The sequence below is a fragment of the Oncorhynchus kisutch genome, linkage group LG30, assembly GCF_002021735.2.
Source record: "Oncorhynchus kisutch isolate 150728-3 linkage group LG30, Okis_V2, whole genome shotgun sequence".
Lineage (NCBI taxonomy): Eukaryota > Metazoa > Chordata > Actinopteri > Salmoniformes > Salmonidae > Oncorhynchus > Oncorhynchus kisutch.
The window spans coordinates 27,193,802-27,216,688 of record NC_034203.2 but is presented as its reverse complement, the minus strand read 5'-3'; the positions used below and the strand labels follow the sequence as shown (position 1 = coordinate 27,216,688).

The 22,887-nt window shown below is 43.7% G+C and overlaps 2 protein-coding genes and 1 long non-coding RNA gene across 5 annotated transcripts in view; 1 reads left to right on the top strand and 2 right to left on the bottom strand.

The window, feature by feature from the left end:
- The window catches only part of LOC109886891 (ATP-dependent RNA helicase DHX30), an 8,877-nt gene extending 2,108 nt beyond the window's left edge, over positions 1–6,769 (bottom strand). The window contains exons 1-10 of the mRNA XM_020478445.2: positions 6,700–6,769; positions 6,476–6,580; positions 5,610–5,785; positions 5,145–5,351; positions 4,951–5,032; positions 4,603–4,796; positions 4,200–4,359; positions 3,838–3,995; positions 3,633–3,733; positions 47–186 (exon numbers count right to left, since the gene is read on the bottom strand). Coding sequence (XP_020334034.2) covers positions 47–186; positions 3,633–3,733; positions 3,838–3,995; positions 4,200–4,359; positions 4,603–4,796; positions 4,951–5,032; positions 5,145–5,351; positions 5,610–5,785; positions 6,476–6,580; positions 6,700–6,769 — 1,393 coding nt within the window. The remainder of the gene's footprint in view (positions 1–46; positions 187–3,632; positions 3,734–3,837; positions 3,996–4,199; positions 4,360–4,602; positions 4,797–4,950; positions 5,033–5,144; positions 5,352–5,609; positions 5,786–6,475; positions 6,581–6,699) is intronic.
- Positions 3,668–21,069, top strand: LOC116358651 (alanine aminotransferase 2-like). Of its 3 annotated transcripts, none has more exons than XM_031810808.1 (12): positions 3,668–3,755; positions 8,613–8,747; positions 17,423–17,512; positions 17,649–17,757; positions 18,139–18,272; positions 18,363–18,612; positions 18,756–18,835; positions 18,970–19,106; positions 19,913–20,087; positions 20,338–20,493; positions 20,675–20,787; positions 20,973–21,069. In XM_031810808.1, exons 2-12 carry the CDS (start codon positions 8,637–8,639, stop codon positions 21,061–21,063), a joined length of 1,446 nt encoding a protein of 481 aa, XP_031666668.1. In that variant the 5' UTR covers positions 3,668–3,755; positions 8,613–8,636; the 3' UTR covers positions 21,064–21,069. The 3 variants fall into 3 exon arrangements, with proteins under 3 accessions (XP_031666668.1, XP_031666667.1, XP_031666669.1); XM_031810807.1 differs by lacking the exon at positions 3,668–3,755 and adding an exon at positions 5,259–5,372; XM_031810809.1 differs by lacking the exons at positions 3,668–3,755; positions 8,613–8,747; positions 17,649–17,757 and adding an exon at positions 15,582–15,804.
- On the bottom strand, positions 20,154–22,887 carry LOC116358653 (uncharacterized). Its single transcript, XR_004206426.1, has 2 exons — positions 22,308–22,887; positions 20,154–22,049 (listed from the first exon to the last, which is right to left on the bottom strand). It is a non-coding gene; the product is annotated as an uncharacterized LOC116358653 (long non-coding RNA).

Genomic DNA, 22,887 nt, shown 5'->3' with positions numbered 1-22,887 from the left:
TAATGCCACTCTAGGATTCATAAAATGTTACTGAATTGAATTATACCTCTCTCAGTGATGTCACAGTCGGTGAGCAGCAGTAGGGCGAGGGGGTGGGCTGCTGAGGAGTCTCTGATGAAGACGTTACCGTTGGACTTGATTGCACTGAAGAAGGTCAGCCAGCGACTGGGGAACTGCTCCTCTCCCCTGGAATAAGACAAGATTGGGTTCTTAATAAGCACACACACACTATATGTGGACACCCTTCAAATTAGTGGATTCAGCTATTTCAGCCACACCCATTGCTGACAGGTGTATAAAATCGAGCACACAGCCATGCAATTGGCAGTAGAATGGCATTGGCACTGATAGGATGGTACCTTTACAACAAGTCCGTTGGTCAAATGTCTGCCCTTCTAGATCAGCCCCGCTCAACTGTAACTGCTGTTATTGTGAAGTGGAAATGTCTAGGAGCAACAACGGCTCAGCCGCAATGTGGTAGGCCACACAAGCTAACAGAACCGGACTGCCGAGTGCTGAAGTGCGTAAAAATGGTCTGCCCTCGGTTGCAACACCCACTACCGAGTTCCAAACTGCCTCTGGATGCAACGTCAGTACAATAACTGTTCGTTGGGAGCTTCGTGAAATGGGTTTCCATGGCCGAGCAGCCGCACACAAGGCTAAGATCACTATGAGCAATGCCAAGCGTCGGCTGGAGTGGTGTAAAGCTCACCACCATTGGACACGCGTTCTCTGGAGTAATGAATCACGCTTCAGCATCTGGCAGTCTGACGGACGACTAGGTTTGGGGGATGCCAGGAGAACGCTACCTACCCGAATGCATAGTGCCAAATGTAAAGTTTGGTGGAGGAGGAATAATGGTCTGGCGCTGTTGTCATGGTTCGGGCTTGGCCTCTTAGTTCCAGTGAAGGGAAAACTTTACGTTACAGCATACAATGACATTCTAGGCGACTCTGTGAATCCAACTTTGTGGCAACAGTTTGGGGAAGGCCCTTTCCTGTTTTAGCATGACAATGCCCCTGTGCACAAAGCGAGCTCCATACAGAAATGATTTGTCGAGATTGGTGTGGAAGAACTTGACTGGCCTGCACAGAGCCCTGACCTCAACGAACACTTTTTGGGATGAAATGGAAAACCGACTGCGAGCCAGGCCTAACCACAAAACATCAGTGCTGACCTCACTAATGGTCTTGAGACTGAATGGAAGCAAATCCCCGCAGAAATGTTCCAACATCTAGTGGAAAGCCTTCCCAGAAGAGTGGAGGCTGTTATAGCAGCAAAGGGTGGGTGTCCACGTACACTACATGACCAAAAGTACGTGCCCAGACACAGAGCAATCACATCGTAACTAGAGGTCGACCGATTATGATTTTTCAACGCCAATACCGATAATTGGAGGACCAAAAAAGCCGATACCAATTAAAATCGGACGATATTTTAAAAATGTATTTGTAATAATGACAATTACAAGAATACTGAATATTTTAATATAAATACATCAATAAAATCAATGTAGCCTCAAATAAATAATAAACATCTTCAACACCTGCATGGCTTGGATTTCTGTACAGCACTTTGAGATACCAGCTGATGTACGAAGGGCTACATAAATAAATTTGATTTGAATTTGGTTTAAATAATGCAAAAACAAAGTGTTGGAGAAGAAAGTAAAAGTGCAATATGTGCTATGTAAGAAAGCTAACGTTTCAGTTCCTTGCTCAGAACATATGAAAGCTGGTGGTTCCTTTTAACACGAGTCTTCAATATTCCCAGGTAAGAAGTTTTAGGTTGTATTTATTAATAGGAATTATAGGACTATTCCCCTCTACACCATTTGTATTTCATTAACCTTTGACTATTAGATGTTCTTATAGGCACTTTAGTATTGCCAGTGCAACAGTATAGCTTCCGTCCCTCTCCTCGCTCCTACCTGGGCTCAAATCAGCAACACAACGACAACAGCCACCATCGAAGCAGCGTTACCCATGCAGAGCAAGGGGAACAACTACTAGAAGGCTCAGAGCGCACGCTAACTAGCTAGCCATTTCACTTCGGTTACACCAGCCTCATCTCGGGAGTTGATAGGCTTGAAGTCATAAACAGCGCAATGCTTGACGCACAACGAAGAGCTGCTGGCAAAAGGCACTAAAGTGCTGTTTGAATTCATGTTTACGCGTCTGCCTCTGCCTACCACCGCTCAGTCAGATTATATGCAACACAGAACACGCTAGATAATATCTAGTAATATCGTCAACCATGTGTAGTTAACTAGTGATTTTAATTGATTGTTTTTTTATAAGATAAGTTTAATGCTAGCTAGCAACTTACCTTGCTTACTGCATTCGCGTCTCCTTGTGGAGTGCAACGAGAGAGAGGTAGGTCGTTATTGCGTTGGACTAGTTAACTGTAAGGTTGCAAAATTGGATCCCCCGAGCTGACGTGAAAATCTGTCGTTTTGCCCCTGAATGAGGCAGTTAACCCACCGTTCCTAGACCATCATTGAAAATAAGAATGTATTCTTAACTGACTTGTGTAGTTAAAAAAATAAGGTATAAATAAAATTTAAAAACATTTTAAATAAAGAAAATCAGCAAATTGGCGCCCAAAAATACAGATTTCTGATTGTTATGAAAACTTGAAACCGGCCCTAATTAATCGGCCATTCCGATTAATCGGTCGACATCTAATCGTAACACACACACTAAGAGCCAATTTATGCTTGATGCGAAAATGCGGTAGGAGACTCCATATGTGATGCATTGTGTGATGCAATTGCGGAGGCATGCAGAGGTCAAAATGAGCTCCGTACTGCATCGCCGAGTGCAACTCTAATTTTATAACAATGCAGAGGGCTCCGTAACTACCTGCCCTCCAGAACACCTACACCAGCCAATGTCACAGAAAGGCCATAAAGATCATCAAGGACAACAACCACCCGAGCCACTGCCTGTTCACCCCGTTATCATCCAGAAGGCGAGGTCAGTACAGGTGCATCAAAGCTGGGACCGAGAGACTGAAAAACAGCTTCTATCTCAAGGCCATCAGACTGTTAAAACAGCCACCACTAACATTGAGTGGCTGCTGCCATACATGGAAAAAATGTATCACTCGTCACTTTAAACAATGCCACTTAATATAATGTTTACATACCCTACATTACTAATCTCATATACTGTACTCGATACCATCTACTGCATCTTGCCGATGCCGTTCTGTACCATCACCCATTCATATATCTTTATGTACATATTCTTCATCCCTTTACACTTGTGTGTATAAGGTAGCTGTTGTGAAATTGTTAGGTTAGATTACTCGTTGGTTATTACTGCATTGTCGGAACTAGAAGCACAAGCATTTCGCTACACTTGCATTAACATCTGCTAACCACGTGAATGTGACCAATAAAACTTGATTTGATATAGGTCCGCATTAACATGTTTGGTTGACGGTAGGTGGGGGCGGGAGGTCCTGTATAAACACAAACTCACTTCCTTGACAACTTCCTTCACAACAGCTCTGCTCCACAAAGCGCAAGAAGTATGAACGCCCTGACTTCTGCAGAGGCCGTAACACCGTAAACGTTGCACGGCCAATGCAGACGTCAGATTGACCATGCAGCGCTTAACACACACCTGTTGACGGAGGAGCGGTGTATGAGCACTGGGCCACTCTGCGTACGGAAGGACAGGCTGTTGGGGCGGAAGCGACCTTTGGTCACTGCTCCCCTTTTCACCTGAGGCACAGAAACATAACAAGTGAGTCACGATGCTGAGTGCATAGTTTAAGCTATAGGAACCCGCAGACAGTCATTCTTCTGTTTGAGATTTAGATGTGTACCTGTATGAGGTTGGGGTAGAGTCCGGCCAGCAGCACAGCCTTGACCAGCTCGTCCTGGTGGCTGTGTTGGTTGTAGAGGGAGGAGGATCTCTGGCAGTCAGCTGAACGCTCCACCAGCCCAGCCTCAAGGAGGTTCTCACTGAACTGGGAAGTCAGACCTGGAACACACAAGACATCAATGATTAATAAAAACGTATGAAAATATATGGAATATGAATATCTATGGGAGACACTCAACAACCTGGGTCAGCCGGAGAACTGACTGAACAAATGACGAGGGCACGGAGTTTTACCTGGTCAGGTCACAAGGTAAGGAAAAACCCGACAGCCAGGAGTTTACCCAATGTCTCTGTCTCTCTCACCATTGATGAAGCGCAGGCCGGCTCCAGACAGTGTGTATCTGTTCAAGTAGTCCTGTCTGGTCTCTCTGTCCCTCTCTTGCTGAACACTCCTCCAGCCCAACACGGCTCGACTGAACACCAGGTAATCACTGTAGCTTGAACCTCCCAGGTCTTCCTTAGCCTGGAGGGAAGGAAGTAGAAAGAGAGAGGGAGAGAGATGGAGGGGAAGAAAATATTGATAAAATGTGACAGAAAATCAACTAGTGTAAATCAAAATAAAAGACTAACTTAGATCATAAATAACAGGTAAATGCTGAAATGACCAGCAGACATTTACACTGCAATAGAAATGTGAACTTTGCAGGTTGTTATGGATCTATAATTAAAACTGCCCAAGTGGACGTGGACTGAGTCAGTGTCTGACCTTAGAGACCAGGGCTCTGTTCTGCATGCTGTTGTGGAAAGGGTCTCTGGTGAGACAGGCTGTGACTGACAGCAGGGGCAGGACACAGCGGAACAGAGCAGCAAGCACCAGCACCTTCCCCAGGCGCGGGTCACAGGACAGACAGGCTACTCTCTCCCCCAGGGGAGTCAGGGCCTCTGTCTTGTCCAGAACACCTAGGGAGAGGGAGGGGAGAGGAGTACTAAGAACAAAACACCAGTAACACACACACTTATACTTGGCCTTTTGAATGATTTGTAAATCCCAACTGAAACAATGTGGATGAAAATGTTTTTCATCATGTGAAGACAGATCATTAGAGAGTCTCACCAATCTCTTGCAGGTTGCGAACAGCATCAGTCACAGCCTCTCGCTCTGGGCTGTCCAACACCTGCGATAAGAAATCCACTGCCTGGAGAGACCCACCAAGGGAACATCAATGTGTGACTACATGCAGAGACCTCACAATTACATTGACTGGCTCTTACACACCCCTACATCGTTCCTCTGTCAAATCCCTTCACCTTGCAGTGGGGGCTGTGGATCTTGGCCTGTACCACCAGGCTCTCCAGAGGGGTGCGTAGGATCTCAGGCACAGGGAAGGTCGTCATTGATTCCAGGCGTTGCCGTGGGAACAGGTGGTAGGCATGTCCGGGCTGGCATCGCCCCGCCCTCCCTCTACGCTGAGTGACGTTGGAGCGCGAGATCCAGACTGTGTCTAGACATGACACCTGGGGACCAGCAAGACAGAGGTTTGCAACACCACACTAGTATATTATAGCCAATCACCAGTTGTATTTGCGAACCCCAGCGTGGCGGCTCCTGTAAGTACTAGGAATGTTTTCCATACACAATCTTAAAAAATTGGGAACAGGGATTTTTTAGGAGAGCAATATTGTCCTCTATTGAGGTGCTTTAAGATACCGTTTCTGCATTAATGGCTATATTATCTATTCACTGTGACAGTGCCAGAAGTGACCGTCACCTACCTTGGTCCGTGTGTCGTAGTTCTGCTCCTTCTGAGATCCCGCGTTTACTACGTGAACAATGTCGTCGATGGTGATAGAGGTCTCAGCGATGTTGGTGGCCAGGACGATCTTCCTCCGGCCCTCAGGAGGGCGCTGGAACACGGTCTGCTGGTCACCCACCGACATACTTGAGTGTACTGGAAAGAGAGAACATGGGGTCACTAATATAAGAATATTTTGAAGATAAATAAACAGAGTTTGAGAGGATGCGAGGACAAGAGTACCAAACTAAATATAGTACTAATGGTTAATAGGGAATTGTAAATAGGAGTTGGGTCTCAGTTCAACAGCGGTTTAGAATCTCTGGAATGTCACTCCTGAACTCAGAGCTGCGTGTACCATGTCCTCTACATTGAGTCGGGGGCAGGATACTTGTTATTTGGCCAAGTTGTACTGCAAGGACTTCTGATTGGTCAACCCCAGGCTAGGGTGGGGGGATTTAAATGGCATCCTGTTCCTTCGTTCAGTGGGGAAAAGCTGAGAATAGGGGAGACTGAACATCTACCTCCCAGCATTACATCTTGATTTATCCTCTCTAAATAAACCTATTTTTCTCCCCCTGATTTGCTTTGGAGTTTGTTTATTGAAGAATAACAAATTGCTAACACTGACATACTTGAGTGTACTGGACAGACAGAGGAGGAGCAGAGACATTACTTTATTATAATCCAGTCTCAAGACCGTTGCTTGTGCACTACATTTGAATTAGGTTCAGAATTCTTTCCTTACTATGTCACATTGTGATCTGACCAGGAATAATACAGGTAGCATGTTGTGAATGGGCAGCAGGACAGAAACCAAAGGCAGACCCCTTATCCAGTCCTTACATGGTAGGATCATTTGAGAGCCAGACTGGAAGGTTGGCTTCTCCTCTAGTCTCTTCTGGACAGCCTTAATGTCCTGCCAACCTGGTAGGAAACACAGAACTGCACCTGTAAGAGAAATCATCAATGAATTAATCAACCATCAGTTGGATCAGACCTTAGCTTAACAGACATGGAGAGACAAGGGGAACAAAGAGTAAAACTAGGAGTGTTAAACTGTTGGTTACCTGGCTCTCCCTGTCTGTGGATGTGCTCTATCACATTAGCTACTAAGTCCAGTTTTACACATGTTGCCATGTGTTTTTCTGACAGGTCTGTCAGTGAATGACATAACAAGAGGAGCACTGCCCATGCACTAACCTAATTCGAAATGGCACATTTTGCATTACACTATTACAACTCTCTACAGTAGTAAACTGAAAGCCCAACTGAGTTTCTGAGTTAGTTGGACCCCCTGGTCCGTATTGATCCCATACTCAGTCTGGATTCGTACCGCGGACCGCCTATTGAGTATGTAAATTATAATTTATGACAAGGATATAGTAGTAATAGTATACAGTATAAGACACTTTTACAAATATTGAGTGATAGTGGACATTTGTAGTTGGTGCTGCATTTTCCTGGAAACCATATGTTCATAACTCCATAGACATTCTTGTCTTTGGAGTTGTGAAATCATAGCTAAGGTAAATAAAGTCTCGCCTGGTAGAACCAAGGAAATAGAAGTCTGCCTTTATCTTAATAAATACACTTTTATTGTATGGTAAGTGTTTGTTGACATGCATGAAATGACGTGGAAACAACGTTAATTCAACCAGTGTGTGCCCAGTGAGATATCTCAAACCTATAGCCTATTATCGAAATATTCCAAAGCTACCACAACAAGGGTGAAAGAGAAATAGCAGAGGGATGCACTAGGTAGGCTCTTAATCAATAAACTACTGTAACTGGTAGCTGTTTAACCCATTTCTTCACAGCATGTGCTGTGTAATGCTCAAATGATGACATTCCAGTGGAGTGGCTTTTCATTTTGAAACATGAAGCCTAAAGCTTTAACTAAAACATCGAAAGGCATGCTCTTCCAAATCGATGGTTGTATTTAGACTAGACATGTGCTACTCTGTAGAACTGTTGTCCCATCCAAGTTCTCATTTAGTATTACAATGTGCATAAAACTTTGGAATATAATGTCTCCAACTTAAACGACACCATTTCCATAAAAGTACCTTGGGTGAACTGGAATATAATGTCTCCAACTTAAACAACACTATCTTCCAGTCTACCCAAGCTACTTTAATGGAAATGGTACGTCTTTAAATAAGACTTATCTCCACAATGCTCTCGCTGTAAAACAGAGACGGGTACTTCATTACACATGACATGGGCCTGCCCTAAACATTAATAAAGGAGATGAGGTCCTTCATAGGGAAGTAGGCCTGCATTTAACTCCCACGATGACAATCCTTGGAGATCGATCTGATCTACAACTTACTTTTCAGAGATGTAAGATTTTTTTTGCTTAGCTATGACTAAAAAATGTAGAACTGTGGAACCATGAGGATCCTTCCAATATCACTCAATGGATTAATGAGGTCAATGCCACTAGTAGAAGGTAGTCCACAGTCTTTTCATAAGAATTAGGATCCCTGGTTAGAATATACAGAGTCATTATAGACATTTATTAATTGATATGTGTAGGATATGTGATCTGAGGTAACAACTAAAATGACGTGATGGCATATGAATGCAGGTGTTATTGTATGGTATGATGTGCATTTGGGATGTACTGTATGTTTTTGGGGGTGTTTGCTTTGTTTGTTGTACTTGTATAATTGAATTATTGAATTCTATGTGGAAAGAAATATAATAAACACAATTTTTCCACAAAAATAAACTAACAATGTGGATGAACCAGAAATATATGTTTTAGGCCAGGCCTACTGGAATTTGCCTGGGGCAACTTTAAAGCAGGCTCAACTTGCAAAACTGATTCGTTTACTGGTTCCTATACAAAAAATTACTTTGGGAGGGAACTTTACCCCTACTCACTTCCTCACCATCAGCATGAGAAAAGATCAAGGAACCATAGAAGTGGACAAGTCAATAGGCATCTCATCAGATTCTATTCTATTTATCTTAGAGGACCAGCAGGTGTGATAGTAGAATGTCACTCCTCTGCCTGAGAGAGATCTGCCGCAAGATGAGGAGCATCAAACAGACAGAGCTGGAGCCCTTGGTGAGACGAGCCAATCAGATTAGAACTGAAGTCACACAGGTAAGACATCACAGTGGCCTATCCTAGCCCTATATAAACATATAATGCTGTAAATAGAGTTAACAGTATCCCAGCGACACACGTTAACAGATTGCTATAAATTTACTGCAAAACTTTCACAGTTAGCTACTGTAATTCTGTTTTACAGTACTGTACTGTATAAAGCAATGCATTATAGGGGTTCAATGGTGTTGCACTGCACTGCTGTAAAAGTACTGTATCACCTGTTTTGCTGTATATTTATAGCAGCATACTATGAATTATGGTGCAATGTTGTAAATTAGAACTTGTTCTCAACTGGCCTACCTGGTTAAATAAAAGTTAAATAAAATAAAAATTAATAAAAAATATTGTGGGCGGCGAAATAATCTCTGGCTCATGATCATATTTTGAGGCATACCTTGTATTTTGTTGAACCCATTAGTGAGAATACGGACAAATATTTGTCCTGTAAATCTACAGTAACTTATTGGCTAATGTGCTGCCAGTAATTTACTGTAGCATACTGTGAATTATGGTGCATTGTGGGAAAATGTTGTGGGCGGTCAAAGAATCTTTGAGGCATGCCTTGTATTTTGTTGCACCCATTAGTGAGAATGTTGTACCCCACAGAATATACAGTACCATATTTTTTTAATACATATATATATATTTGTCCTGTAAATCTACAGTAATTTACTGGCTACTGTGCTGCCAGTAATTTAGTACCACCCCAAAGAAAACAATACCATACTGTAACTGTGGAGTGCCAAAAACCTTTGGCGGCTGCATGCTATTGTTGTGGCTTATTAACACATTTGAGGCATGCCTTGTAAGAGGCTATACTCATTGCACCTGTTAATGAGAGTGCTGTACCAATTTAAGTGATATGCGGTAGTAGTTCCCTAACAATTAAATGTACATAGGGAACACATCAGAGTGGAAGCAAGTCTCAAACCTTTAATGATTGAGAGTTTAGCCAGGTCCTTTTGCTCTGTTTTGCCCTTAATCCGGCCCTGCTAGTAGTCATGACAGTTTAGAAGCCTTTGTTAAGGCCTCTACAAGAACAAGTGATATAAAACCCAAAATATTTATTGGTATGCTGTAATATATAAATACATATTCACTGTTAGAAATTGGTGTAATATTATTACAATACAACTTAACAATAAAGTACTGTATTGTTTATTTGCTATATATTTACTGCATCATTCTGTAAATGATAGTGCATTGTGGAAACATTTTGTGGAAGGAGAAAGAATCAGTGACACATTAACATATTTTGAGGCGTGCCTTGTCAACTGGCTATATTTGTTGCAAATCAAATCAAATGTATTTATATAGCCCTTCGTACATCAGCGGATATCTCAATGTGCTGTACAGAAAGCCACCCTAAAAACCCCAAACAGCAAGCAATGCAGGTGTAGAAGCACGGTGGCTAGGAAAAACTCCCTAGAAAGGCCAAAACCTATGTAAAAACCTAGAGAGGAACCAGGCTATGTGGGGTGGCCAGTCCTCTTCTGGCTGTGCCGGGTGGAGATTATAACAGAACATGGCCAAGATGTTCAAATGTTCATAAATTACCTTCATGGTCAAATAATAATAATCACAGGCAGAACAGTTGAAACTGGAGCAGCAGCACGGCCAGGTGGACTGGGGACAGCAAGGAGTCATCATGTCAGGTAGTCCTGGGGCATGGTCCTAGGGCTCAGGTCCTCCGAGAGAGCGAAAGAAAGAGAGGAAGAGAGAATTAGAGAGAGCATACTTAAATTCACACAGGACACCGGATAGGACAGGAGAAGTACTCCAGATATAACAAACTAGTTCTAGTCAGGATTCTAGCAGCCATATTTAGCACTAACTGAAGTTTATTTAGTGCTTTATCCGGGTAGCCGGAAAGTAGAGCATTGCAGTAGTCTAACCTAGACGTGACAAAAGCATGGATACATTTTTCTGCATCAAATTTGGACAGAAAGTTTCTGATTTTTGCAATGTTACGTAGATGTAAAAAAAAGCTGTCCTTGAAACAGTCTTGATATGTTCTTCAAAAGAGAGATCAGGGTCCAGAGTAACGCCAAGGTCCTTCACAGTTTTATTTGAGACGACTGTACAACCATTAAGATTAATTGTCAGATTCAACAGAAGTTCCTAATGTTTTGTGCACTCAGTGTACAGCCTAGGCCTATACACAACAAGCTCCTTGGTTTGTAAAACAAAACATGTTCATGATTTGAACATTTCGAACTGCAATATAATTGTTCTGAAACGCAAGCTGACCCTAAGTTTGAAATAATGCTTTAATTCCACCTGCCAGCTAATTCCACCTGCCACCTGCCAGCGGGAAGAACTATGAATATCCGACCCAATGCAGGACTCTATAGTGTTGTTCACATTTACTTTGTTTACAAACATTGGAGTAAAACAAGCTTATATTTTAGGTTCTGATGGGGTACGACAGTTGAACTATGCTCATGAGGCATTTATAAGTCATATTCTATTTATACATCCAAAGATTTAGGCAATGTAGCAACTGCTGATTGCCCTTTTTATATTAAGAGAACGTTCACTAAGTGCGTTGTTGGAGCATGTATCTGTAGGCTTATGATAGTTTAAAAGAAAGTCAGCGCTGCTCTCGGATCAGCTTTCTCCATTCAAATCTTACCTTAACATTATAATTATTCCACAATACTGACTACGAGTCAGCTCTTAGAGAGCTATGACCACCTAGTGTATATGTTTGCAAATAGAGGAGGCTTAGTCTATTGCTAAATCAGCCCCAAGGGCCACCAGAGGGATCATGTTCAAATCATCTGCAAGTGACTTTGTTGAGCTTCACAATCAATTATACTTTCGAATGATTTGGACATGATGTGTGAAAAATGCTAATATTGGTACTAAGACTAGGATTTGTGCCACAACTGCTAAAACAAAACCAAAGCATTGATAACTGTCAAATCATGTCCAAAGACTACTTATAGGGGAAGGAAACCAATATGTAATTTGGGTGGACTCTCCCTTTAAGGAGGAAACTGACACAAGTGTTTCACCTGCTGGGCAGATCACTTTAGGAAGTCAGTCGAGAAAACAATGAATAGTGCTCTTGGGGCTGTTGGTAACCCTGGCTAGAATGTTACACAGCATGAAATATATTGAGGCAAAAACTACAGACGGTAGCCTACAATTACCACAATTAAGCATAATTGATTGAACATTAAATGTATTTAAATATGACTTGAAATATACACTGCTCAAAGAAAGGGAACACTAAAATAACACATCCGATCTGAATGAATGAAATATTCTTATGAAATACCTTTTTCTTTACATAGTTGAATGTGCTGACAACAAAATCACATACAAATTATCAATGGAAATCATATTTATCAACCCATGGAGGTCTGGATTTGGAGTCACACTCAAAATTAAAGTGGAAAACCACACTACAGGCTGATCCAACTTTGATGTAATGTCCTCCTCCCAGACCTGGACTAAAGCATCCTCCAACTCCTGGACAGTCTGTGGTGCAACGTGGCGTTGGTGGATGGAGCGAGACATGATGACCCAGATGTGCTCAATTGGATTCAGGTCTGGGGAACGGGCGGGCCAGTCCATAGCATCAATGCCTTCCTCTTGCAGGAACTGCTGACACACTCCAGCCACATGAGGTCTAGCATTGTCTTGCATTAGGAGGAACCCAGGGCCAACCGCACCAGCATATGGTCTCACAAGGGGTCTGAGTATCTCATCTCGGTACCTAATGGCAGTCAGGATACCTCTGGCGAGCACATGGAGGGCTGTGCGGCCCCCCAAAGAAATGCCACCCCACACCATGACTGACCCACCGCCAAACCGGTCATGCTGGAGGATGTTGCAGGCAGCAGAACGTTCTCCACGGCGTCTCCAGACTCTGTCACGTCTGTCACATGTGCTCAGTGCGAACCTGCTTTCATCTGTGAAGAGCACAGGGCGCCAGTGGCGAATTTGCCAATCTTGGTGTTCTCTGGCAAATGCCAAACGTCCTGCACGGAGTTGGGCTGTAAGCACAACCCCCACCTGTGGACGTCGGGCCCCCATACCACCCTCATGGAGTCTGTTTCTGACCGTTTGAGCAGACACATACACATTTGTGGCCTGCTGGAGGTAATTTTGCAGGGCTCTGGCAGTGCTCCTCCTTGCACAAAGGCAGAGGTAGCGGTCCTGCTGCTGGGTTGTTGCCCTCCTACAGCCTCCTCCACATCTCCTCAACAACTCAACAACAGCCCCTTTACATTACACTCCATGCAGTTTGGCTTCAGAGCGAAACACTCCACAGAAACGGCCAACTGCTTTCTTCTGGAAAATGTGAAGTCCAAGATGGACAAAGGGGGTGCTGTTGGGGCTGTGTTTCTGGACCTATGGAAGGCTTTTGATACTGTTAACCATGAGATTCTCATCACAAAATTGTCCAAGTTCAACTTTTCCCCTGATGCCTTGAGATGGATGAAATCCTACCTTGAAGGCAGAACTCAGTGTGTCAGAGTGAGCAATGAGCTGTCGCCCACTCGTAGCTATGATGTGGGCGTGCCCCAAGGGTCAATACTGGGGCCCCTCCTGTTCAGCCTGTACATTAATGATATGCCTTCTGTCTGTACTGGGTCTGAAGTTCAAATGTATGCAGATGATACAGTGATATATGTGCATGCAAAGAGCAAACAACAAGCTGCACAAGAACTCACTACTGTAATGGTCCAGGTTACAAAGTGGCTCAGTGACTCGTGTTTGCATCTCAATGTGAAAAAAACTGTTTGCATGTTCTTCACAAAGAGGGCAACAGATGCTACTGAGCCAGATGTCTATGTGTCAGGGGAGAAGCTCCAGGTGGTGTCCGATTTTAAGTACCTTGGCATCATACTTGATTCCAACCTCTCTTTTAAAAAGCATGTGAAAAAGGTAATTCAAATAACCAAATTCAACCTAGCTAATTTCCGATTTATACGAAATTGTTTGACTACAGAGGTAGCAAAACTGTACTTCAAATCTATGATACTCCCCCACTTAATATACTGCTTGACTAGTTGGGCCCAAGCTTGCTGTACAACATTAAAACCTATTCAGTCTGTCTACAAACAGGCTCTCAAAGTGCTTGATAGGAAGCCCAATAGCCATCATCATTGTCACATCCTTAGAAAGCATGAGCTCTTGAGTTGGGAAAATCTTGTGCAATACACCGACGCATGTCTTGTATTCAAGATCCTTAATGGCCTGGCTCCCCCTCCACTCAATATTTTTGTTAAACAGAAAACCCAGACATATGGCAGCAGATCCACAAGGTCTGCCATGAGAGGTGACTGTATAGTTCCCCTAAGGAAAAGCACCTTTAGTAAATCTGCATTCTCTGTGAGAGCTTCCAATGTCTGGAATACACTGCCATCAGACACACATAACTGCACCACATATCACACTTTCACAAAATGCTTGAAGACATGGCTAAAGGTCAATCAGATTTGTGAACATGGTCCCTAGCTGTGTGTTGCCGCTCTCCATGCTGTCTGTTGTCTGTAGCTTGTGAGGTGTGGAAACACTTTGTTGCTTTTATGAATTTTGACTTGCTGCTTTTTGTTCTATGCTGCTCTGTCTGTATGCTACGTCTTGCTTGTCCTATGTTGCTCTGTCTGTATGCTATGTCTTGCTTGTCCTATGTTGCTATGTCTTGCTTGTTCTATGTTGCTATTGTCTATATTGTAATTGTTTTTAATAACCTGCCCAGGGACTGCGGTTGAAAATTAGCCGGCTGGCTAAAACCGGCACTTTTACTGAAACGTTGATTCATGTGCACTGTCCCTGTAAAAATAAAAAATAAACTCAAACTAAACTCAACTCAACTCCTGATGTACTGGCCTGTCTCCTGGTAGCGCCTCCATGCTCTGGACAGTACGCTGACAGACACAGCAAACCTTCTTGCCCGCATTGATGTGCCATCGCATTGATGTGCCATCCTGGATGAGCTGCACTACCTGAGCCACTTGTATGGGTTGTAGACTCCGTCTCATGCTACCACTAGAGTGAAAGCACCGCCAGCATTCAAAAGTGACCAAAACATCAGCCAGGAAGCATAGGAACTGAGAAGTGATCTGTGGTTATCACCTGCAGAACCACTCCTTTATTGGGGGTGTCTTGCTAATTGCCTATAATTTCCACCTGTTGTCTATTCCATTTGCACAACAGCATGTAAAATGTATTGTCAATCAGTGTTGCTTCCTAAGTGGTGTTAGGGAATAATCAGAATTGGTGGGTAACATAGGTAAGATGTTTTATATTCATCATATGTTTGTAAGTTACTTCTCATCAAGAATGTTATTTTTGTATAATACTGTGGCAGGGTTGCAGTATCTGTTCTATGTCAAGACTAAGTTGCATGGGCCGCAGAGAGGGGAGAGGTCAAGGGATCATCAAGCATGTATCTCTTGGCTCCACAATGTCTGTGTGCCAGTCAGTGTGTCTCTGTGATCTTGTCAAGATAGGATGGATTTGATATATGCCTGTTGATATGGAGGATTGGTTTATGGGGGTGAGTTTGAGAAAGGAGACAAAGCTGAACAATGAATTATGCCGATGCTGTCTTATCCTGTGTATCTTTGCTATAAAGGATCCCATTTGCCATTATGTTGGGACTCTCAACTTTTCATTAGAGATACTGAACTGTTGAAAGTCAAAAGGCTATTGCAATGTGGAGAGGGCTCTCAGAGAATTCATTGAGAGACACTGAATTACCTGAGAGTCACAGGATTGTGATAGAGCTGATATAATTAAAGATGGACTTTGACAACTAACTCTGACTTGTGTGTGTGGTTTGCGCTCATGATTTGGTAAATAGAGGAAATTTCCACGACATTTGGCGACGAGGAGGGGATGTGAATCTTCACTCGGTGACCGTTCCTACGATCTAGGTAAATAAATCGTTCACGAGGGATCCCCTAAACTTGGGATCTCAGGGAGAACCCGCACTTCGGGAACGAAGCAGATGGACCAACCTTTGATCTAAGAGGAAGCGAGCCGAGTGGATACCACATCTCGAACTGAGTTTTTTTTAAAGAAAAAGGTGAGCGAACCACACACAGATTTGAAGTCGAGTTTTTTAATTATGCCTGTTATGTATACTCTGAGCGTGAATTCATTTGTAAGGAAGGCACAGTTTGATTTCACAGAAGTGTGATTGACTTGGAGTTACATTGTGTTGTTTAAGTCTTCCCTTTATTTTTTTGAGCAGTGTATAAGCCTATGCCCACACTCAGTGGTCAGTTTATTAGGTATATCAACCCATTCACAAAAATGGATGACTCCTTCAGACAGTGAGTCACAAATTTGTGTCTTGCTACATAGAGATGATTGTGGACTACAGCAAAAAGAGGAACGAGCATGCCCCCATTCTCATCAAAGGGGCTGCAGTGGAGCAGGTTGAGAGCTTCAAGTTCCTCGGTGTCCACATCACCAACAAACTAACATGGTCCAAGCACACCATGACAGTTGTGAAGCGGGCACGACAAAACCTATTCCCCCTCAGGAGACTGAAAAGATTTGGCATGGGTCCTCAGATCCTCAAAAGGTTCTACAGCTGCACTATCGAGAGTATCCTGACTGGTTGCATCACTGCCTGGTATGGCACATGCTCTGCCTGCGACCGCAAAGCACTACAGCCTGGTTCCTCTCTAGGTTTCTTCCTAGGTTTTGGCCTTTCTAGGGAGTTTTTCCTAGCCACCGTGCTTCTACACCTGCATTGCTTGCTGTTTGGGGTTTTAGGCTGGGTTTCTGTACAGCACTTTGAGATATCAGCTGATGTACGAAGGGCTATATAAATAAATTTGATTTGATTTGATACAGAGGGTAGTGCGAACGACCCAGTACATCATTGGGCCAAGCTTCCTGCCATCCAGGACCTCTATACCAGGCGGTGTCAGAGGAAGGCCCTAAAAATTGTCAAAGACTCCAGCCACTCTTGTCATAGACCATTCTCTCTGCAACCGGCAACCGCATGGCAAGTGGTACCAGAGCGCCACGTCTAGGTCCAAGAGGCTTTAAAACAGCTTCTACCTCCAAGCCATAAGACTCCTGAACATCTAGTCAAATGGCTACCCAGACTATTTGCAGTGTCCCCGCCACAGTGTACACCCACAGTGTACACCCTGGGTGTATCTAATAAACTGGCCATTGAGTTTTCATTTGAATCATCTTTTTAACCTGTGTTTGTTTGTAACAATTACCCAAGACAATGGCAACTTTGTGTTTGTAGTCAACTTTGTCCTGCGACAGATAAACATCTTGATTCTAAGTTTAGATCGTCTGTGTATAAAGTGATGCGCAAGGGCAAAAAAAGCCTCTGACAACGCACTTACTAGTGGTTTGAGGCAGTCAGTCGGTAAATAACGAGCGTCTTCCAGTGCAACTTTAGTAACACTGGTTTTAGGAAACAGCTTGGATATTTTATAATGCTCCTACTAAGGTTCTAAAGATGAACTTAGCCTTAGGTTTTGGGAAACCGGACCCAGATCTGATGTTAGTGTCTCAAGTCACATGTATGCCTACTATTTCAGACATAGAATAGCTAGATATATGTTGACTTGTGCATGCAGTTCATTGCATATTCACGTAAAACACAATATAGTATACAGCTAATATATATACATGGACTTACACTGCAGTATGTCATCTGTTTCTGATAGGGAGGGAGGAAGCCCTGTAAGGATGTGATAGATGTCAGCTGGGGAGACAAACACAGAGGAGGGGTCCAACCTTTGACCTTCGTTCGACAGGTAATGTCCTCCTGACATTCAACCTTTCTGTCTGAGTGTCCACTGATAACCCTGCCTGTCTAAATATGGTGTATTTGCTGTTTTGCTTTAAACCTGTGTGTGTCTGTGTGTGTGTGTGTGCATGTGCGTGCGCCAGGTTCTTGCAGCCTGCCTCTACCCTCAGTTGATCCACAGTTACAAACTGCCAGGGGACGTTAGACAGAGGGTCCAAAGCCTGCTGGGAGCATGTGATGGGGGGAGTGTAGGTAAGGTGGGCTGCAATTGGGTCCTGTTAGCTGTTAAATCCAGTATATGCTACAAGCATTAACTTTGAATTCTTAGGGTTAAGTTTAGGCATTAACTCTGACTTTTTAATGTTAGGCATTAACTCTGAATGGTTAAGGTTAGGATAGGCTTAAAATAGCAAATTTGGCACCAGAGGCAGTTGCTCACAGCCATCACCTTAGCAAGATGAAAACTACTTGAAGGCAAGTGCTCACTGTTGCCTCTACTGGACGATTTCCACATCATCTCCCGACATCCTCAGACATGGATAGACGTTGAATACTGACTTGTATCACAGGTAACCTGGCTGGTATATGTGATGTGTGTTTACCTGTGTTTGTTCTTCTTCTCTATCTTATCAGGCTCATACACGCCCACTGGTGGTATCTCTTATATACAGTGCAGTGTGTCCAACTTCATCTCTCGACGAGATGGTGGTGTACCATCGTCCCCCGAGAATATCTTCATGACATCTGGCTCTCAAAGGTCAATAATGGTGAGAATCATCTTCACCACCATCATCATCATCATCATCATCATCACCATGTCTCTCATTCATCTTTCCCTCTCTATTTTCTGTTTTTAGCAAGTGTTGAATATGCTGGCTGACTTCCACAATCAGGCCTCACTTCCGACAGGTGTGTTGACCGCTGTGCCCACCTACTCTTCCTTCAAAATGATGTTGCAAAGGCTCGGGGCAGCCGTTGTTCCCTACTACCTAGATGAGGAGCAGTGTTGGGCAATGGAGGTGGAGGAGCTACGCAGAGCACTACAGGCCTCTAAGGGTGTCTGCAACACAGTTGCCCTGTATGTCATCAACCCGGGGAATCCTACAGGTAACGAGTTGTTCCGGTTCCATGATGGTCGATACAGTAGTACCCCACTATTTGTCCCTATGAAGAATGTAAAGTAAACCTTTTTGCAGCCAAGTTACCTCAGCAGTATTTATGGATAGTCTCATTTGTTTTGTTGTTGCTAGGTCATGTTCAGAGCAGGAAGTGTATTGAAAAGGTGATCCGATTCGCTGCGGAGGAGAGGCTCTTCCTCATGGCTGATGAGGTGACTTCCTGTCTATACTTTCTCCTGGCAAATCGCTTATTTTTAAATACAAATATTTCACTTCCCTCTATATTGACAATGTAGTGAGTGGTTCTGTCTTCCACGCACCCCTCACTGTTTCATTCGATCCACAGGTGTATCAGGAAAGTGTGTTCGGGGAGGGCAGTGAGTTTGTCTCCTATAAGAAGGTTCTGTCTGAGATGGGGCCTCCTCTCTCTCACACAGTGGAGCTGGCCTCTTTCCACTCAGCATCCAAAGGCTTCATGGGAGAGTGAGTACTGTACAGCAGCACTGTCTGTCTTCTAAGGCAATAAACTAACGGATTCATGCATTCAACTGAAGGTGAACTTGTATTAGGAGGTTTTGTAATTGACTGGTCTAAAGTTCAGAATGCCACCATGATGCATCTATTAGAATGCTGCTGGATGAATGAGATGAGGAAGGATTCAATTATCTGATTTATTTCACACACAGCAGAGGGGTGTGGATTTTATTGGCTTGTAAAGGCTGTTAGGTAGGGTTGTGTTGGTTGATTCTTTCATGCACAAAGGCAAACAGAATATGCCACTCCTGGCATCACCATGAAAGGATTTGCTGGTTTCAGAAGGGGAGAAGGGGTTAAATGGTAAGGTTAGGAGTGAAAAAAAAAGCCTGAGGAGTGGTGATTTGGCAGTGAGAACAGCTGTAGTGGGAAGGGGTGGGGCATGGCCCAATTAGAGCAATTAGGCACATCAGCAGAGGAGTGGTCTTCAATACATACATACTATAGCCTACTGTACTCTACAATGATCTGGATCGTATTACCCCATTAGCTACTTAATTAAGTAATTAGCTACTAGCCTACTTCTTTTAGAATGGTCAAATTCCTTCAGCATGAGCGTTAGAGCAAACATGGATTAGTGCCTTCTTAGACAATGTATGAGCTGCCAACACAAACTCAATATTGACAAAAGTAAATAAAATAGCTGGCAGTTCCCTAAGAGATCCACTTCAGGCTTCCTATGGTGTAAAAGCCTGTACTGAAACCAGCAGGCCAGTGTTTGACCACTACTCTGTATGTCTCTCCTCCCTGCACAGGTGTGGGCTACGCGGGGGGTACGTGGAGCTGGTGAACCTTGACCCAGCCGTCATGAGGTACGCCTACACCCTCTTTTCCACTGACATCTGTGCCCCTGTGACTGGTCAGCTAGCCCTGGAGCTCATGGCTAACCCTCCCAGGCCAGGGGACCCCTCATACCCGGTCTACGCCCAGGTGAGACCCATCAAAATAGATCAAACTACAGTATGACGTTAGGCTTAATAGATTGCATATGCCATGTAGCATTTAGTCATAAGTAGTTTAATGATAGTGCTCTGCAATCATTGATGTCTCTAAAATAAGAAATAGTTCATCAAAATCAAACAAATGTATTCCTTCCCCTATTCACAACTGCACCTCAGTGTCCCATACAATATGCTCTCCCAGTGTCCTTCTTTTCAGTCTTCTCTTCCATCTCCGCCAGGAGACCCAGTCTATCCGGGCCATGCTGGTCCATAACATGAGCTGGGTCCCAGAGTTTCTGAACAATATCCCAGGAATCAGCTGTCAGCCGATGATGGGAGGAGCTTTCGTATTCCCCCGGCTGTATCTACCCCAAGCAGCCATTGAGAAGGCCAAGGTTAGTCATGGGGCAAATAGTACACTGTATGGTCAGGTAGAGCACTAGCATGACTACTGCTGTTTGTCATATGGGCATTTCAAGAGACAAAACATGTGATTCAACATCTGATTAATTCTAAATAGTCTGGAGTTAATGATTTGATCTCTTATATATGTGAGTTTTCTGTTTTCCATTGCAGGTGGTGGGGATGCAGCCTGACCTGTGGTACTGTAAACGGTTACTAGAGGAGGCAGGAGTGTGTGTGGGACCGGGGTGTGAGTATGGACAGAAGGAAGGCACCCACCACATCAGGTACAATCCTCTCTCTGTCAACAGCTTCTGGACATAGAAATGTCACCATAAAACACTCCAGTAGTCAATGGCTCCATATCCACTACTCATCCTATGCAAATGAACAGGGAAGCATAGCATTAGCCTCATCATTCTATTTAAATGGTTATACTTCCCCACTGATTTGTTCTCATCTCTCTCTGTAGACTGTGTGTCATGACCCCAGTGGAGACCATGGAAGAGGTACTGAAACGCCTGAAGAACTTCCACCTGCACTTCCTCAAGGAGTTCTCCTGAAAACTGGCTTCACCTTACAGCCCAAAGATGAATAATACATTTAACTTCAGACACAATCACAGTACAGAGAGGAAAATTGCAACCAGTAACATTGTTTAACATCTTTCTTTCAACAGACCATATTTAAATAAAAAAATAATGGTTAACAATACATTCATGTAATCATTATTTTGTCATCTTGACACCGTCTCGCTGTAGTGCACAGGTCACTAGACACTCATTAACAGTCAGATTCATTCAACTTCTGCTTTTCAAAAAACAAATACTTGAGTCCATAATCTAGTCAAACAAATGGATTTCCTCCCATATAGAGAGCAATCACAGTAGTATTTACAGTACCATGAGTTCACTCCTATTTAAATGGGGCTCTTGAAATATAGTTTAAGAGTCAAACCTTCAGGGCATGATGTATTTTCCCGAACTCCATTATAAACTCAGTGTTCACATTCATCTATATTTTCAAACATTTTCTCTGTATATCTCAGGTGAGGAGATAGAGGACATTTAGAATGGGTAGTGAACTATGGATAATATTGTACAGTTAACCGATATTACATGTCTTCTCAGATTTGTCAGCAGACCGTGCCCCGAGCATTTTGCTTTGGTACTTTTTTCCTGACCAGAAAAATCTATGGACTCTTGCTACGGCCAGAGGTTTTTCAGGTCACAAAGCAGTACTCCATCCACAGTGCTTTGACATTCCTTTATTCCAATGCGAGTGAATCAGTCTACCTCAGAGTCACTGTGGCCACCGTTTGGCTGGGGGTCTGTATTGGACTCAGTATTGTTCAGCAGCTCCACCAATAGCGAGATGAGCTTGCCATCCTGTGTGATGTAATTGGCTGAGCTGTGTGGGCGGAGGTTGCGGTACAGCATGGTCTGGATGGAGGAGCGTAGCTCCCACAGCAGCTCCCATGTCTGGACAGACAGCTCACAGCGTACCAGCGACCGCCCCGGGAACGCCACCTCCACACGGTCACCATTCACTGAGAGAGGCAGGAGAGTGTTAAAGAGAGGAAACAAGGAAATATCCCTTTTCCACTATTTGACTGGATTCTAACATCCTTTATAACAATTCCACTCAATAGTCATTGGTATCGATAAAGCTAGTGAGGCCCTCAATGACATATCTGTAGCGTCAGTGCAAGTCTACGTGCAGTAGTTGGTGAATGGTGAGATCTCTACAGTACCAGCAGTTTAATGCCACTCTAGGATTCATAAAATGTTACTGAATTGAATTATACCTCTCTCAGTGATGTCACAGTCGGTGAGCAGCAGTAGGGCGAGGGGGTGGGCTGCTGAGGAGTCTCTGATGAAGACGTTACCGTTGGACTTGATTGCACTGAAGAAGGTCAGCCAGCGACTGGGGAACTGCTCCTCTCCCCTGGAATAAGACAAGATTGGGTTCTTAATAAGCACACACACACTATATGTGGACACCCTTCAAATTAGTGGATTCAGCTATTTCAGCCACACCCATTGCTGACAGGTGTATAAAATCGAGCACACAGCCATGCAATTGGCAGTAGAATGGCATTGGCACTGATAGGATGGTACCTTTACAACAAGTCCGTTGGTCAAATGTCTGCCCTTCTAGATCAGCCCCGCTCAACTGTAACTGCTGTTATTGTGAAGTGGAAATGTCTAGGAGCAACAACGGCTCAGCCGCAATGTGGTAGGCCACACAAGCTAACAGAACCGGACTGCCGAGTGCTGAAGTGCGTAAAAATGGTCTGCCCTCGGTTGCAACACCCACTACCGAGTTCCAAACTGCCTCTGGATGCAACGTCAGTACAATAACTGTTCGTTGGGAGCTTCGTGAAA